This window comes from Platalea leucorodia (assembly GCF_965183815.1).
Source record: "Platalea leucorodia genome assembly, chromosome: 11".
In the NCBI taxonomy this organism is placed as follows: domain Eukaryota; kingdom Metazoa; phylum Chordata; class Aves; order Pelecaniformes; family Threskiornithidae; genus Platalea; species Platalea leucorodia.
The window spans coordinates 24,218,248-24,236,127 of NC_138833.1; the positions used below are offsets into that span (position 1 = coordinate 24,218,248).

The 17,880-nt window shown below is 52.1% G+C and overlaps 1 protein-coding gene across 1 annotated transcript; it reads left to right on the top strand.

Annotated features, from left to right (window-relative positions):
* Nucleotides 1-68: 68 nt before the first annotated feature.
* On the top strand, nucleotides 69-8,244 carry LOC309596238 (sulfate transporter-like). The gene is given in 4 exon segments (XM_082324090.1): nucleotides 69-7,020; nucleotides 7,023-7,411; nucleotides 7,468-7,571; nucleotides 7,573-8,244. Coding segments are annotated over 4 exon segments (1,260 nt in total). The 5' UTR covers nucleotides 69-6,899; the 3' UTR covers nucleotides 8,219-8,244.
* Nucleotides 8,245-17,880: the final 9,636 nt, after the last annotated feature.

Consider the following 17,880-nt stretch of genomic DNA (forward strand, 5'->3'; position numbering starts at 1 on the left):
TTGTTGGACATATGCTTGATACCTTAGAAGATGCTGCAGCTATAAATTTTAAAAAGAAAAGCCACACGTTTGAGCAGTGAGTCCCCAGTCCCTCTTTCTCCAGACAGCTGTGCCCAGTCCCCGTTACAAAGCGCAGTGTACACAGCGCTGTGCGCGGTGTTCTCCCGCACGGCGCATGCCGCGCGTGGAAGTTTCCTGCCAACATAAACCAGGGCACTGGCTGACGGTATGTGGCCAGCAGCAGGCTTTCACCTTGCTCTGACTTCGGTGCTCTGTGCGGCCAGGCTGCAGTTTGTCTCATGAATAATAACAAGTAATAAGCAACGTGGTGACGATGATGTGCCGGTGAGCAGCACCCTCCTGTGGGCCAGGTCCATATTCCTAAGATGAAAGAAAAGACAGATTTGGTCAGGTTTGGTGCTACTTGTACTTTACAATACGTGTAGTTACAGCACATGGTATTCCATATTCAGCCTTACAAAATTGCTGCCATGTATTTCAGTGTTATTTGTCATAACAGGTTATATGACTTGGTCAGGTCGTGGCCAGTAAGAGTCAGAGCAAAAATTAGAGCAGCTCTGGGTGCAGTTCTGGGCAGTTACTGTGAGCATTACCTCTGCATACATGTCCTTGAGTTACGCAAAAGATTTTATCGGTCCAGCACGGCTCAGCTTTTACCTGAGGATGCCTTTTACCTTAGGAGACCTCAGCGCACATGCTGTAATTTTTGTGTTGGTGCCAACAGAGTGGTAGGAGCACTCAATTACGGAGAATGCCAGCAGGAGCTTTCTGCTCTCTTCAAAAGCATAGGACAGCCATTGCCTTCAGCAGAGTGACTCTGATTCCTGCCGATACAGAGCTGAGATAATGGACTTCAATCAGCAGCACCCTTTACCTGTGCTACTCCAGTCGCTGCCTTACCTGCGGACAACTAATTCTTGCCATACACGCTCCTGTACTAGGTGAGACCCCCCCAGCCCCATCTCCTGGGTCACAGCTTGGTGGAGGCTGCTTGGGAAAGGTGTCCCAGGGGTCCAGCCCATGCAGAGCCCTCCCAGCACCTGGTAAGCAGCAGGCTGGGAGCTTCCTGAGCACTTGGACCTTTGTTACAGCTTTTTGCAGCACTTCTCCGTGAAGCTTCCTAATGCCTTTTCTCGAACCTGTTGGCTCCCACCACACCCTGTGACAGTCCATCCCACCGTTTGTGCTGTGTGAAAAAGCTGCCCCTTCTGTTTAAAATCTAATAGCAGATCCAATCTTGTCATATGGCAGGTACTTGGAGATGTGCTGCGGTTTCTGGGCTTCTTACCCGTCTGCCTGTCCTGTAGCGTTGAACTGTGACCTCTGTAGGATCCCTCTCCACTGTCTCGGTGCCCGGGGAGCTGGTGTGGGATGGCTGCTGGGAGAGCTCGGGAGCCAGCCACAGACACGGTGCCTGCTGGGCTGCGGTGGGGGCAAGGTGTGTTAACTGCAAACAGGGTGTCCCTGTCAGCCAGCCAACAGCTACAGGGGGAAGCAGCATCCCCCCAGCATGGCCTCAGCCCTGTGAAGGGCCCGTAGGCAGCACACACAGGTCAAGCCTGAAATGATGCCAAGTAGCCTGGGCTGGATGCCAGTCCAGTATGAAATAGAAACGTGTCTCCCCATTTTTATTCCACTGTATTCATCTGTAATCAGTTTAATCTGTTTACAGAGCCATTATAGCATTTCCAATTATAAGCTTGATAATTTGGAAAAGGGTCATAAGCACTGGACATTTTTCATGCAGGGAAAAACATGAAAACAGCAACAAAGTGCCACAAAAGTTGGCAAGGAATTATTTTCGCCCTCCTTATATAAATTGGGAATGCTCCCCAAATCCTCTAGCTGATGTGCTCAGAAGTGCTCTTTTTTTTCATCTTCTACGAGTGGGCGTCAGTGCTGGGGGAAGGGCTTGTAGCAGGGCGTTAGCAGGGTGGGCCCAGCGTGCCGTGTCCTTGATGCTGGACGGCTGATGTGCGGTGTGTGAGCTCTGTGGCCAAAGATGCTCTTCCACGTCCTTATAGATCTGCTCCCTCTGCACTGAGTCTCTTTCCGAGGACATACGCTCCATCTCACATCTTTCAAAATATATTAGAAAACATTCCTCGCATGTCTGTCTTCATGGTTAATTGCTGGGAGTGAGCAGCAGCTTAGATAGATGCTCTTTATCATCATTTATTTGTAGGTTCCTTGTCCCTCTCAAACTTCAGAGTGGTGCGACTGCATGACCGTGTGCAGTCACAGGGTGAGTGGCACTTCTGCCTTGCACGTTAGCATAAACTGCCCTGCAAAATAACAGGAGGCTGCAAAAACTTTTATTGTCTGGGATGGCCTAGTGTACTGCTTCCACATTCACTGGTGTTCTCTCTTGCAGAAATGTGAATAATTGCTTTCCAAGAAACCACAGGAGGGGTTCTGTTCAGCTTTTTTGTCCTTGGGCGCTTTTGCTGCATTTTGCCATATCTCAGCAGTGGGACCAATTCTGGGCTTGTCTCCTTTTCCTTGTTTTTTCCTTAAAAACAGATGATATTTTGCAGATGTCTACATATTGAAAATTCATTTCCAAGTGGAACTGAACCAGCATCCATCCGAAAAGACTGTCAAGTCCCAAATCTGAAGGGAAGGAAAAGCATCTCTCTTAGATAGCCGGCACCATTACCTGGCTCGCTTGCCTTTTTCTTTATGAAGTTGCATGTGATCTCAGTAACTGCGGAGCAGTGGGGTGCAGCCATGTGCTAAGCCAGGCTGGCCCATTTACGGAGCCAACACATGTGGGATGCTACTTGAAAGGCTTCTGGAAGCCAAATAGTCATAAGTGTATTCACAAGCCTTAATGCAAATCAAAAATCCTTGTGTAGTGCAGTTAGCTCTGTTCCAAAGAAAACTGGAGATGCCAGCTCGTCCTGTTAAAACAAAAGCGATGCATCGACACAGCAGCAGAGACTCGAATTCGCTACACTTACCTGCTGCAAAATGCCTGGGTAACAATCATGGACTCAGACGATTTAATGATTTTTTTCTGCTTTAGGATAGAAAACCAAAACAGCCCACTGCTGCCTTTTCCTTGTACCTGGGGCCTGGGTTTCCTGCTGCTCTGTTTCTAGCTGGCTGCAATGGCTGTTGCATAGATGGATGTTACATTGCTCACATACCATGCCATAACTGAAAAATTTGGATTTCATGCTTTCTACTTGTCTTAAGAACAGAGGGTGCCATGTTACTGGCAGGCAACATCCTGTCTACACTTGCATTGTTCGAGCTAATACCATCTGTCCAACCCAGCCTTGCCCAGAATGGAGCCACACAGTTAACTGCGTTTGTAGTGGCAGTAAGAACCCTTGAAGATGCATTTGAAAACAAACAGTTTCAGCAGTGAGCTGTAGTGACCCTGCATTCGGAAGGCAGCGCAGCCTTAGCCCGCTCAAGGTCACATGAGGTTCCGCTGTGGGTTTCTTTTTTTAAGCTGTCTGCTATACATTTTCTAGAGCAAATGTGAAATGCTTGCAGTTTCTGCCCTTGTCTCTCCTCATAGTGTAAAAGTGATTTCAGCGACGTACACAGTGTTCAGCGTAACCAAGTATGTTCTTGCATCCTCTCTGTCAGGATGGAGAACAAAAAGCAGCCTCTTCGCAGTGCCCACAGCCTGAATTTCCAGCACAGAGAGGACGACGCAGAAGCTGCCCTAGCGCGAAGGCTCGGCGTTTCAAATTGGTCAGCGCAGAGAACCGAACGCATGGGGAAGCCAGCTGCGACAAGGAGCTTGAGAATGTAATTACAGGGAAGGTATGGAATATTGTAAAGTTGAGTATACAAAAGCAACTGGGAATTTGCTCACAAGAAAGGGGGGAAAAATTTGTAGGGAAGGATGGCAGGGGAGGCACGGAGACAGAAGGAATGGAAAAAAGAACTGCTTACCAAAACCTATGCCTCAGAGAGGTGGAAGAGCATGGCTATATCAAGGCTTACCAAGCTGTATCAGGTGGTAAAGGAAAGCATAACAAACAAGAGAGTTCCAGAATATATGTGAAGATGGAAGTTGGAAGGAAAAGCAGCAGCAGGCAGTGAAGGCAGGGCGGAGGTTAAAGGTAGCCTAGATACGGTCACAAATGGAAAAAGTGCTTTGTCCCGTTTCCATGGTGGACAGATCAGAGACCCAGAACTGGAAATGAATGCTTCCTAAATAACATCGAAACCCAAAGACGGGTTGTGCTCAGATGTGTTTCATCCCAGCAAACAAGCCAACTTAAAAGACCAGCCTGGCCAGCTCTTCAATGACTGACTCACCAGTTCTTCAGTGACTGAATTTCAAGATGAAGGAATCATACAGAAAATGGAAATTTGGGTCATTTGCTAAGGAAGAAGATGGAAAAGGAAAATGAGTGAGAAGAGACAACATCAGACAGGCCAAGACACAAAATGAGCTATAACTAGGAAGGATTATAAAGCATATGAAGGGATCGTCTTTTAAGGACAGGAGGAATGACAAGGCTAAGGAAAGATAGAGTCCATTACTGAAAGAAGGGGAAGGGAAAGGGGAGCGATCAACAGATGTACCTGAAAATATGTGAGCTGCAGAGGAATGGCAGAGAATAAAGAATTCATATAAATAGATAAATATATTGAGCAGCTGTCTCCCCTACCATGTGCTCTCATTTTTCCTTGCTGCCAGAGAGCACTGATGTTTCTTATTTATTTACTTCTAATTACTGAGATACAGCCTTCCACTGATGAGATAAATGTAGCTCTTCCCTCAGGGTGTCTCCCCAGCATCTAAATCAAAGCCTTGTGAAAACGTCATCTCTCCATACCCCACACCATCTCTCCAAACACCGTGGGCTCTCAGCCCCCTCCCCAAGCCCAGAACACAGCGCCAGGAGCAGAGGCAAGGGCCAAGCTGCCTGGCTGCCAGGCATTTGTCCTGCTCCACAGGGCAATGGCACATCCAGCAAAATCTTAGAGGCTAGGTCGATGGAAGAGAAAGAGTGGAGAATGAGGTGAGTGGGAGTATGTGCTGAGACATCTGATGGAGGTTGTTGGCAGGGATCACAAGGGCAGAACAGTTAGAGCTGGTATTTATAAGGCTGCTGTTTCAATTCAGGATGATGAGACATTACCTTTTTTCCTGGCCACTAATGCAATTGTTCACCTTTACCTACAAAAGAAATGCAACCCTGCACTTTACTGAATTGTGCTTACTTCTGAAAAGCAAAATCCCTTGTTATTTGTGCTAAAAAAAATTGTGCTGGTCTCTAAATGGCACGTGCAAAACGTGGATTGTGCAGATTTGACGCATATTGAGTTCTTCTATCTACCTAGAAATAATCTGTGTCATCACACCTTTGCTGTCTGTGCAGACCTCTGTTTTACGAAGCCTCAGCGAAGCCTGGCGTCGCCGGCTCTGTGGCAGCGGCGGGCGCAGCGTGGCCGAGCAGAGGTGGAGGCGCGCGGGCAGTAGCCGGGCAGGCGGCTGAGCAGAGCGCAGGGGGCTGGTGGCAGCACGCTGGTGGAAAAACTACTAGGAAAGAAAAGTCATTCTGGAACAAGTTTTGCTTTTTGATTGTTTTTTGGAACAAAAGCTTGTCCCGAATAGATGAAAACCTGAGCAGAGAAGCCCAGCAGGACTCAGGCAGCGATGCTCTCAGTTCAGGGAAGGGCAGAGCAATAGCACACGCAGGAAGATTTCTTTGCACCATTCCCCTTGTTTAGCAAACACATCTCCAGATACCAGCAATACTGTTATCTGGCAGGAGCACTTCTCTAAACCCCTTCAGTCATTCTTAATGGCCAGAACAAGTTTTCATCAAAAATGCTCTCCCAGAATGATGTTTGTTTTCAAAATACAGCTCTGTTTGGCCGGATGCACTGTCTTCATCATCTGGAGCAAAATAAAAGGGCCGATTGCTTGGCTGAATAACTCAGCTCTCTTCTCAAGGGAAGCGGCGCACGGCGCAGAAGGAAGGCAAAGGAAGCAGGTTTGCAGTTAGCCTCACGCTTTCTCTGGTCAGTGCGCCCTGCGAGGTGAGGAGACAGGTCTGCCTGCCGGGGAGAAGCTCCAGGTAGTGAGAAAACACCCCGTGTATCTCCCCGCAGCCAGAGGTAAGAGATTTGGGTTGGGACTAGTGATGTGAAACGAACCCGTAGGGCAGGGGAATGGTATTTCTCATCATCCCAGTTCAATTTCTGAACTGCACCCACTTCAGGTCTCCTCTCAGGAGAATTTTTCTCTGTGTGTGTTGTTCAGTTTTGACAAAAAGGTATGTTTTGTTGCAGCTGCATTTTGACTGAAAAACTTGGAGTAGCTCTGGAAAGTGAGTATGTTACTTACTTAACCAGACTGAAAAAGTAGGATGCTTTCATTCTGCAGATAGGAGCCTCTGCGATGGGCCTGTTTGATGCAAGCCAGCAATGTAATTTAAAATTTTGAAATGTTAGCAGAAAAATTAGTTTGCAAATTACCTCCCTTACGCACGTGTTACATTCCTGAAGCATCACTTGGAATATCTCAACATTTTCAAGTTAAGTTTTTGCTTAAGTGGAAGTGTCATCAAGAAATGCAGGCTTCCTGAAGAAGTTTCAGTGAAATAATATTGTCTGATCTTACCCCATCCTGCTGCTCTGTTTCAGAACAAGAGGTATGTTAGGAAGGAGCACAGGGGTCTGTAGCTCTGTCCCTGACGTGGGCACCTGTGCCAGTGTGAATGCAATATAAACCATGGTTGCAGGGTTGTGGTTGATCAGGTCCATAACCGAAAATAAACAAATCATCTGGTACCACGGGAAAGTGCTTTTCTGTTTGATTTCTCTGAGGTTATTTTCCTTTATTTATTTATCCATGCAATCTGCATGAGCCCTGGAGCTAAGCAAAGCACATTTTGTACATGACTGCAACGCTTCATGGCTGCCTGCTCTCCTGCCTTAGCTCTCCTGCTGCAATGGAGGACACATCAAGCCAGAAGTCAGGACAGAGCAAAGACACATCAGAAGAGAGTCCTGCCAATTTTACACTGTCAAATTGGAGGATTATGAGCCTGCAGACTTCAGCACCGAGGAACTCATCCTAAAGAAAGCCAGAGAGGTCTGCACATGCAGTCATCAAACCATCATCACCTTCTTCTGTCGGCTATTCCTAGTGCTGGACTGGCTTCCCTGTTACAACGTCAAGACACAGTTGCTTGGGGATGTCATATCTGGGCTCCTGGTGGGGATAGGTGCCATCCCTCGGTCCATCTCCTACTCCCTCTTAGCCAAGCAGGATCCCGTCTACGGAATCTACACAAACTTCTGCAATATCATCTACCTTGCTATGGCCACTTCGCGCCATAACTTCGTGGGCTCCTTCAGCGTCCTGTGCCTGATGACTGGGCAGTCTGTGAACCGGCACCTCCAGCCAGCAGGGTACAGCGGTGACAGCACTGGCTCTTCGCTGGTGGGCAACTCCACCTCCAGCTGGACGCGGTGGTGTGGTGGACAACCATGCTGTGCTCCATGCTGATCACCACGGAGACTGGGCTCCTTGTGGGTGTCTGCTTCGCTCTGCTGTGTATCATCTTCTGCCACACTCCTGGGCAAGGTGAGCAACACAGAAATCTATGAGGACCAGTCCACTTACAAGCAGCTCAGCAGTATTGCCAACATCAAAATTTTCTGCTTTGAGTCATCCCTCTGCTATGCCAACAAGGACTATTTCAAGACTGTTCTCTACCAGAAAACTGGGGTAAATCCTATCCTGTTGGATGCTAAGCATCAAAGGGTGGAGAGCCAGGCAAATGCAGACACAGGCAACAGCAAGAGCTTTTTCGGCACCAGGTTTGACTGCCTGAGACAGGCCAAGAAAAGGGCTGAGAAGCCTCCAGCAGATGCCTGTCCTCCCTCCATAGATATGCACACCTTAATCCTTGACTGTGGGGCAATGCAGTTTATAGATACCGTGGGTCTCTCTGTGCTAAAGGAGACACATCATGACTATCAGGAGATGATTGGCATCCAGGTGCTCCTGGCCAGCTGCAACCCTTCCATCCGCCACCGGCTCCGGGAGGGAGGCTGGGCTGGTGAGACAGACGGTGGCGGTCAGCTGGCTTTCCACAGTGTCCACGACGCAGTGCAGTTTGCCGAGCAGTGGTACCACGTGCAGCAGGAGGAGAGCAAGGGGAATAAGGACGCGCTCCTGGACCCCGAAGACTTCCAGGCGTCTTTGTAGACCTGTGCGTGAGGAGCGATTTCTGATGGGGGTAGGATTGGTATGTCCCTGAGAGCAGTTTCAGTCTTTGTGCAGTCAGAGCATGCAAAAAAGACTTTGATGAACTGTCAGCAGGAGGCATGGGGCAAAAGGATTGGGGAAGGCGTGGATTTCAGGAGAGATTGCCAACAGGTGAATAACCCGAGAGGCAGTTCGGGGCCTGTCACGTCGGTGAAGAGCCCGCACGGCTTTTAACCCGTCTCCCTTTCAGAAAGGGCGGTGACGGCAAGAGGCGCCGAGCAGGGCGCTGGGACGCCGGGCCTCCCCCGGCGAGACCCCGCCAGCGCCTCGCCCGCTGCCGCCCCCCGCCGCGCCGCTTCCCAGGGCCGCGGCCGCCGCCGGCCCCGCCTGGGCGCTGGGGGGCGCGAGCGGGCCGCGCTGCGCGGCCGGGCCCCCGCCGCCCCCCCGGGCCGGGCCCCCGCCGCCCCCCGGGCCGGGCCCTGCTGCCCGCGGGAGCTACGCGCCTCCGGGGGGAGGGACGGGAGGAGAGACGGGAGGGTTCGCGGCCGCTGCTTTCTCTGGGGGCGCGGCTGAAGCGCTGCATCCCGGCCCCCCGCCCCGGGCAGGGCGGGCTGGGTCGGGGCTGGCTCGGAGGGTGCCGCCGGGTGCCGCCGGCCGGCCGGGGCACCCGCTGCTGAGGCTGGGGAGCCGCTGGGTGCTCTCCCGCCCTCAGGCGACCAATCGACTGCCGGGATGGGCAAAAGCAGGCGGTGAGGCGGGGCCGCCCGGGGCCGGGGCCGCCCGGGGCCGGGGCCCTCGCGGACCGGGCGGCGTTGGAAGTGGCTTGGGCGCTGCGCTGGCTGTAGGGGCCAGCGGCAGGGGCCAGCCCCGCCCTCGTGTTACAGCCGCCCCCGCGGTCCGTGGGGCAGCAGCGGGCATCGCTCTGCTGCAACGGCAGTCACAGGAGGAGGCTTCGCAGGGGGTTATTCCCAGAGGTCTGTGAGTGACCCAAGCTTTATGCCTGAAAATCCCATTCCCTGTGGCACCCTGGCATTAACCACCCTCTGATTGCTTTTGGGGGAGAGGGAGGGTCGAGGTGGGACACTTAAGGCGAAGGGAAGAGGAGCTGTAGGCAAGGTCTGGCATCTGCTTCTCCGAGGAGCCCTGCTGATGCTTCCACCGCCCCACGGGGAGGCACAGCCCCCGCCCCAGCCTCCGAGGCCAGGCGTGAAGGTCAGCAGGCCCCTGTGCTGTGCCTCTTGGCTGTGCAGCTCGAGGTGTGCACCCCCAGACGGGAAAGGGGCTGCAGCCAGCTCGGACCCACCAGGAAGGTTCACAAATGGACCTGGAGTTTGTTATGTGGAGTTTCCTTCTGTATGCAACTTCAGTGCCCGTATGCTGGCCCAATGCAGAATAACTGGGGAAAGAGAGGATGCCAGCATCCTCTCTTGTGGTGCAGTCCCTTGAAAATTGCATTGTGGAGAAATGCACACCCCAAGGCATCTGTGGGTACCAGACAGCAAGGCCACTCACCCTTGAGTGGTCACATCATGAGACGTGCAGCGCTGGGGGCTACGGCCTGATTGCACCGGGGATGAGAACCACCAGTCCCACTCACTCCTTCACTCACTAATGTATATTCATCTTTGCCACCTTTATTTTGGACTGCCCTTCTCTTCCCCCACAGCCACTCTGAGTCAATGCGGGAAATGGATTGTAGAGGCTCGTTTATTTTCCAAACACCCTACCGCACAGAGTTTAACAGCCCCTCAAATGACAGCAACAAACCCTGCAACAGCAAAGCACTTCCCTTAAAAACAAACAAACAAGTTTCAGAAAACTGCTGGGAGTTTGTTCAGCTGACGGTTCTCGCTCACGCCCTGTGCGTGGCTCGGGACAGTCTGCTGCAGGAGGGGAGAGGCGCTTTCCCCTGCTGTTATTTACAGGCTAGGGTTTGCCTGACTTCCATGGCTGAAATTACAGATTTCCTCCTCCAAAAAGGTATCTGAGATCACCAGCTGCTCTTCATAAACTGTAAATCAGGAACACCTGTGCCACAGCTTGCAATGGCCACAGTTCTCCCAGTGTTTGGCAGAATCTGTGCTACCTTCCACATGCGTGGCTGCATCCTGGCTGCAGCTGGGGACGCAGTGCTGTCGCTTGTAGCAGTGGGGCCAGGCTGCCTCGCACTGCAGCACCGCCGGAGGCGTGCAGCGGCAGGGAGCCTCGGCTCCGAAGTGGACACGGGGACCTGTCCTTTCTGCTGGGCTGGGACAGGCGGCATCCTGCTGGCTCTGCTTCTGCGTCCCGGGGCGGCCTTGCTCGAAGCCATGAAGGCTCTGCAGCATTGCCAGGTACCAGAATAGCTTTTCTTCCATGAACTCCATCTGTAAAAACACCTTCTATGTTGCATATTTAATATGTGACTATTCCCCTGGCCTCATCCAAGAAACGCAGCACCAAAGATATCCCACTGAAGGGAACTCTACCTTTGGCAGCCACTCGGGAGCCCAGGGACAGGAGACTGTTGTAAATAAAGTGCGTGGAAAAGGAATCCTACTGGCTTTGCTCAGGAAAATGTCTTCTTGTGGGCAAAAGTTTCAAATGGACTGAAGAGCACGCTATGCCCAGCTGCTTGCAGGTCCTTGGAGCAAGGTTGTAAGTGTCAGATGAAGCTAAATTGACTGAAGAGGCCAGTACAAGCCTTGCAGGGCTGGATGGACAGGCGTGCTCAGCATGCCCCGGGTGTGCGTGCGAGCGGGGTGCAGCTCGCAGGAGCTGCAGCACCTCTCTCCAAGGGTCCTCGCAGGCCATCGCAGCATGAGGCAACTCCCCAGGGAGGTTGCATCAGCCATGGAGCAGTGAGTAATAGGGCAGTTTTGTGTCTGAACAGCAAGCCAGTAGAGAAGAAAAGTCTTGTTACCTGCAAGTATTATGACCTTCCTTCCCCTTTGGAATAGCATTGCCATAATTTTCTTTATAAGACAGTTTATGGAGAAAATTAAATTGTTTTAGTTAGACTTTAGATGTATTTATGATCTCAGAGGGGTCATAAAGCCACAGCAGGAAATAAAACCAGTGTAGATAATACCCAGGCACAGCCTGGTGCAAGATAGCGCAGATGAGATTACTGCCAGAGCGTGGTTCCCACAGCCCTCTGCAATGGGAAGTGGCTGTGTATGTAAGCAGTTTCTGCTCAGAGCTGGGAGAGCTGTGAAAGTGCCAAAGAGATACCCAGCAGTTTTTATGGGATGCCTTCCCTTGCAAAGGAGAACCAAGGTGGCAACCTCTTTCCCTCTCCTCTGCAGCCCTGAGCAGCTGGGATCTCGCTGGCAGTCCTTGGACAGGCTGCTTGCCCAGATCTCCCAGCCCATCAGCTCCAGCACTGCCTTCCAACCCACAAGTCGAACGTCCCAGTGACCCAGTGTTCCTCTGTTCTCCACAGATCGCCAAGGTAGCTCAAGGATAATTGCTATTTTTATATCAGTTCCTATGAAGAGGCCCTGGGTTGTAAGTGACAGAGGAGAGACGAGGAAGGACAAATGACACAGTCCAAGGTCTGCTTATAATCAGTGTCATGGGAGATCAGGCTGGCCTCTCACCACCTACATCTCCTGGTGGAGGCAGATGTGAGCAGGAAGGGACCACAACAACTGTGGGCCAATTCCCGGCTCCTGGCGAGGGCACAGGCGCTCGTCTGCCCCCAGCACCCAGCTGCAACAGCCCGAGTCTCCCCATTTGCCAAAGGGCCTCAACATCCCAGCTGGGGGCTGACCCACCGCATCTCCCACCCAAGAGGAGCTGCTGCTGCATCCCGCTGCCAACAGGCTGCACCCCAGGGCATCTCGCATGCCTGTCCCCTAAGGCTTCACCAGGTGCAGAGGAAATGCCATGCAGCTGAAAGCAAATGTTACCCCTCCTGGTGAGTAGCTCACCTGTTATTCTCCTTCCCTCTCCCCCCTGCCTTGCTGTGGATCTATAAATACTCCAGGAGTGTGATAAATAGAGGATTGCTGCTAAGGCTTTGTCAGCTGCAGCTGGAGCTGACTGTGCAACTGTTAATTATGCCTCAGCAGCAGCCGGACAGGTTTAAATCCTTTTGATGCTTTGAAATGCTCCCTCTGGGGAAGTTTAAGGAATAAAGGTTGTCGTGGCTGATGGGTGTTTGCTTCCCCTTCTAGAAAGCATACGAGACACTGATTGCTGCATGGAGGGCTGTTCTCCTCGCTCCCGTTGCCTGTTCCTGGAAGCACACGCTCTGTATAATGGCAAGAAGTTGCTTCTGCAGATCTATAGCTGCAATAAAGCAGTTAGCGTGCTGCCAGCACGTGCATAGAGTTAAGCTTTCCCTAGCAGACAAAACTGAGTTGGAAAGAGAAAGCAGTGAGCTGCAGGTGATGGCACTGGATTTTCTGGGAAAAAAATAAAGGTTTGGGCCAGCATTTATGCCTCACTGGAGATAGCCTGGTGATGAAGGAATCAGCGGACAGTGGCTTGGGCTAACATAGTCCAGCTGCGGGTGAAAAGCTGCTGAGGGGTTCAGCACAATCCAGGGACTCTGCTGGGCCCCCTTCTCCCCTGACTCCCTGGGAGCTTGCCAGGCTGAGCTGTGTGGGTGTCTGCATCTTCATCTACAAGCTTGCTGCGCTGGGGTGCTTTATGGCTTTGCTGTGCCATATTTCTACTTGTGTTTCTCAGAAGAAAGGCTTTGCTCCGACACATTCATGGCAGCTTCCAAATTCTGCCACTGAGTGAGGGGCATGCACCCCTCAGCTTAAATTCTGGTCTAAAACATTCAAAGTCATAGGATAGCCGCATCAGAAACCCTTCCTAAGCCACCGGATAAAAATCCCTTTCTTTTTCTGCCACTCACCCCTACCCTCTAGTACAAAGTGCCCTGGGTGCTGTGTGGGTGCCCTGTGTAGAGGTATCATCATGAATGCTGGATGACACCCTGGCAATATGAAAGAAAAATCCAAGCTGCAGACATCGGATGGTGATTGCGGGCAGGTGTCTCCAAAGCTGTCTGCAGAGCTGGGGCAGAGCCAGGCCCGGAGCTGCAGGGCTTGGGCCCAGGCACCCTGTTCGAGCTGTGTGCTCAAGGGAAAGACAGGGAGAGGTAGGAGGACAGGTTTTCTTCGGTCCTGGCTGTTGCACGAGCTGTGCCAAGTTTTTATTACATGCACCAAGTTTACTACTAACCTGAGCTCCACATGACTGCTTAAGATGTGCTTTCCACACTTATTCTCCTCAGAAGATTGCTCTGGGGCACTGTAAAGCACTGTAAAGTCCTTGTCATAAACAATAGTCTGCTTTCAGAGATACTTCCTCCTGGACATAGTCTCCTTCCAACCGCGATGACTGCAGGCCAAAGGCTGAGTGTGATTTCTGTTGTGCAATCAAATAAATGGTGTTGCTGGCAGATGACGCTGCCTTCACCGAGCTGGCAGCGTGTGCAGGTGAGGCGACCCAGGCACGCCAGCCCGCGTACACACTCATGCACGTGCATTACATGCCCAGCCTTGTAGGTGGTCACCCAGGCACAACGCTGCTGCACCACTTCCAAGACCCAGCTCTTCGACTCGGGTTCCCTGTGCAGGGCTTTCAGCAGGGCCAGGCTGTGACAATTTGCCAGCAAAGCCTGGGGTCTTTTCCTGCGACAGTCACATGGAAAAGAGCCACCAGCCCCCGTGTCTCCAAGTCCCTCCGTGACGTTTGGCCCCTGCACAGGTGGTGCAGCCTGAAGGTGAGAGCCTGGGGAGGGGGGACAGGACCACAGCACACTGTTCCCTGCTCCATCCTTGGCAAGTCGCTGAGCATCCAAACCCTCTTTGCCTTGAGTTCCTTCCCTCCCTCCACCTCCTGTAAAATAGAAGCAATGAGATTCACATCCCTGAAGGGAGCTGCCGGGGTCAAACGAGACAGCTTTGCAAGCGACATTTTTGGTAGCATTTCCAGATTTTGAATGGCCAGGAACAGCAAGGGGAAGAGACACAGCAGCTTTTGAGATGCAAAATCCCCCACATTATTTGACTGGGAATGTGCTCAGTTTGTTTTTTCCACAGTAAATGTAAGAGATGGGGCTTTTCCCTGTGGTGTTCTTCTGAAAAGAGGATGTTTTGGTCTTTTTTTAATGATACAGCTCCGTATCCTCAGTTCAATCAGCCGCCCAGCACCCCTGGGAGCATTAGAGAAGCAGGGGTGACAGCTGTCCGTCAGCAGCCGCCGGGCTCCCAGCAATCCTCTTCTCCCCTGCTTACAAACAGCCTCTCCTCCAAAGGAGGGCAGATTTACATTAACAGCATGAGTGGCACCTCTTATCTCGGCAGCACCTGGAGCGATAAGGGCAGTTGCATGAGTGATTAACATTAATGTCTAAAGAAGCAGAGCAGCTTCCTGGAGAGGCTGAGAAATGCTTCCTCGTGTCTGCCGGGGTGCCGGCTCCGGCGGCAGGTTCCCGCTTCCCGTGTCCTGGCAGTGTCAGGCTGGGCAGCAGCGCTGAGGCTGCGACGACATCTGGGGTGCAGCCACATCCTCCAATTTTAGACAGACAATGGAAATTCATCTTTTCAGACCGTGCTGATCGAGACAGAGATGTTTCTCCAGAAATTGAGATGTTTCTTGAGAGAGGAATTCAGAGCCCTTGGAGGGAGCCTGTCTTTTCCCATGGCTGTAGAGGGGGTCCAGGGGGACAAGTCTAATTTAGACATCCCCAGCAGGTATCTAGGGAGTAAGTAGCGCAAAGAGCCTGCCCACTCTCCCGCAGGTATAACAACAACCTCTGCGTTACACACCCCGTGCTAGATGCTTTCCTGAGCACTCAACAACCATTTGCCTGGACAAATTAGCAGCTGATGCATGCAGGTAATTGCACTTACAAATTGGGAGATGGCCACTTTGGAAAGATAGACATGGGGAGAATCATCTCGCCTCACTCAGGCTATGTAGAAGTAAATGGGAATGGTAGGATCCTGTGGCACTGATGAAGAGAGAGGACAGGAGCTTCATCCTGCCTGAGGCAAGTGTCAAAAGCAGAGCGGATAGCTCATGGCTGGACATGTCCTGGGGATCCCAGCTCGTTGCACAGCCCAGGCTGCCTGCAGGTAGGGAGAGGGTGTCCTTGTACATCCCTGAAAGGGAAAGCTGTGCCGTCACCCCACCACCCACGCCGCTCCACCGGTAACCGTCACATCCTGCGTCCCATAGGGGCCAATGCCACTCCAAAGGGAGAACCTGTCAGGTATCGCGGAGGGAAGAAACAGGAGGAAGGTCAGAGATGGAATGAGCTGAAGAGGAAAATTTCTCAGAGCAAAATTCTTGCAGTGTCCAGGATACTCACAAGTAGCAGTAGTTGCTGGTCTCTGTGATCTCCTACAAAATAGCGAAGTCAGCCCAGTGATTGGGAAATCTTTCTGCAATTGCCATTTTGCTATTGAAATAGCTCTGCTCTTTCCCTTTTTTCCATCCTTGCCTGGAGAGGAATCGGTCAATTTGCTCCACATCTGATCATTTTCTGCCTTTTAATCAGAAAGTCCATCAGGGAGGGCAGGCAGATCAAAGTGCCTCCATTTTACTCACCAGTGCAAGCCCAGGGCCCCGTGCTGCCCAGCCAAGGCTCTTTAGTAACAAATGACGCTGCCCTCAGTCATTGCCCAGGAAACAACAATCCGCTCCGCTCACCTGGTGATGCTCCCTCCTAGTTGTAAGCGGGTGCTCTGCTTCTTGACGTGCCATTAGTCACTTAGAGGCTCACATCTCTCTAGTTCTTAGGAGACCGCACTGGGGAAAACAGCTCTGTAGTTCTTCCAGCTCCATGCAGGAAAGATGACTCTGGCTAAAAACAGTCTCGCAGCTTCTTTTAAAGAAGGCAGTTCCCTGGGCTGCAGCCTGACCTGCGGGGACTGCTGAGGTAAGTGCATGCACTGCTCGCTGCCCCGGCAGGCTGAGCTGCAGGCACTGCTCTGCTGAACACCTCAGCTGGGGATACCGCAACACCGGCACAAGGCGCTGGGTCTGGGCTGGCCTTGGGAGGCATCTCGGTTTGGCAACAAGCATCCCCTGAGGACCCAGGTAGATAAGGGAGGCACAAGGTGCAGGACCACCCAGCCCTGCCCTCCACCACCACGGGCAAGCCTGGCACAGCAAACCCCTTGCGGGAGATTTTTGGAGGCCCGGGAGCAGCAGCGCTGGTGCCAGTGCATGCATGGCATCCACACCACCTCCGTGCGTACGCTGTCCTGACTCGAGTCATCAAATGTCACCACTTCCCCGGGGATTGTTTAGCAAAGAGGAAAGTAGTGTTGCCAGACCGTGGTGTGGGTTCGTCATGATGGCCACGGGCCAGGTCCTGGTTAGATATGGTGTGTTAGGAGAAGAGTAACCCACCAAGGAAAACCATCAATGTGACGGGAGGTTGGAAAAGTAAAGAGCAGAGCTCTGCTGGTCTAGCACAGCCGGAGCAGCTCCTGAGGAGGGGACACGCGCTGGCTGGCCACCCAAGGCACCCCAGCTATTAGCTAATGAACTGGCTCAGCTGCTGGCGATTACGATTTGAACAGTCCAAGCGGGGAACCCTGTGCCGGTGGGACTGAGGAAAGCAAGGAGCAGGCAGGAGGGGAGGGGGGCGGACACGGACACAGACACGGACACACACCGCAGCCCGGGGAGAGCCAGGCTCCGCACTGCCTTCTTGGCAGCTGCGATCTGGCTCGCTAATTAGTGCACGTTATCATGCCCTTTGAGAGTTTGAAGTACTTGTTAGTAATAATAACAACAATGATAACAGTCAAGACTAAAAATAATTAAGGAAGCAAACCGTAGAGGAGATTGGATGCTCAACTGCATGGATAACCCCGGGGACTCCCCCAGGGTCCTTCCCCGGGGACAAGGCCGATGTTACAAGGAGGTGGTCATGGTCCACCTGAGCAGGACAAGGATTTGGAGAGATTTCAGAAGCGCCACCAAACCTTCTATCTCTGATATATTGTTATCGTCTCCTCCTTTGCAGGCTGCTTGCCCAAGAATACCTCAATTTCAGTGAAAAGACAGCAGAGGAGTGTTGACAAGCAGACTCCTGACCGTGGGCACCTTATTACTGGGGCTGGAGAAGCCAGTGAGCACCTCGGTACTGGTAGCTCTGCTTCCTCCGAGTGTGGCAATCAGTAGGTGACAGCTTGCCATCATCCGTGGGGGCGGCAGACGTCCCTCACTGGCACAAAGCGGGGGATATCGGAAGAGGTGAATGATGGCCCAAATAATCTGCAGCTGGTATCAAATCAAGCTGTGGAGGGAAATGATGTTCCACAGAGGGCCTAAGGCAGAGGCTGGTGGTGTGAGCACAGCTAAATGATGGGGTTTCTGAATTTTTTTATCTATCAATAATCTAGGTCTCAGAAACTTGGAGGGAAGCTCTTTTCCTTGGTGCTGTCATCACTGAAAAATGAGGAGGATAAATTGGTTTTCCACACACCCCTGACAGGCTGTAATCCCAGTTTCTAGCAGCCGTCAGGCACACGGCACAGGGATGGCGAGGGCAGGGTCTCAGCTCGGGTGGGCAGGAGGTGACATGGAGTTATTGTGATGGGCAAAACAGGAGCAGAGAGAGCTTTGGGTCCATCTGTCTGACAGCAAGGAAAACCTGAGATTCCTGGCCTTCGGGAAAGTAAGAAAAAGCTCAAAGCAGG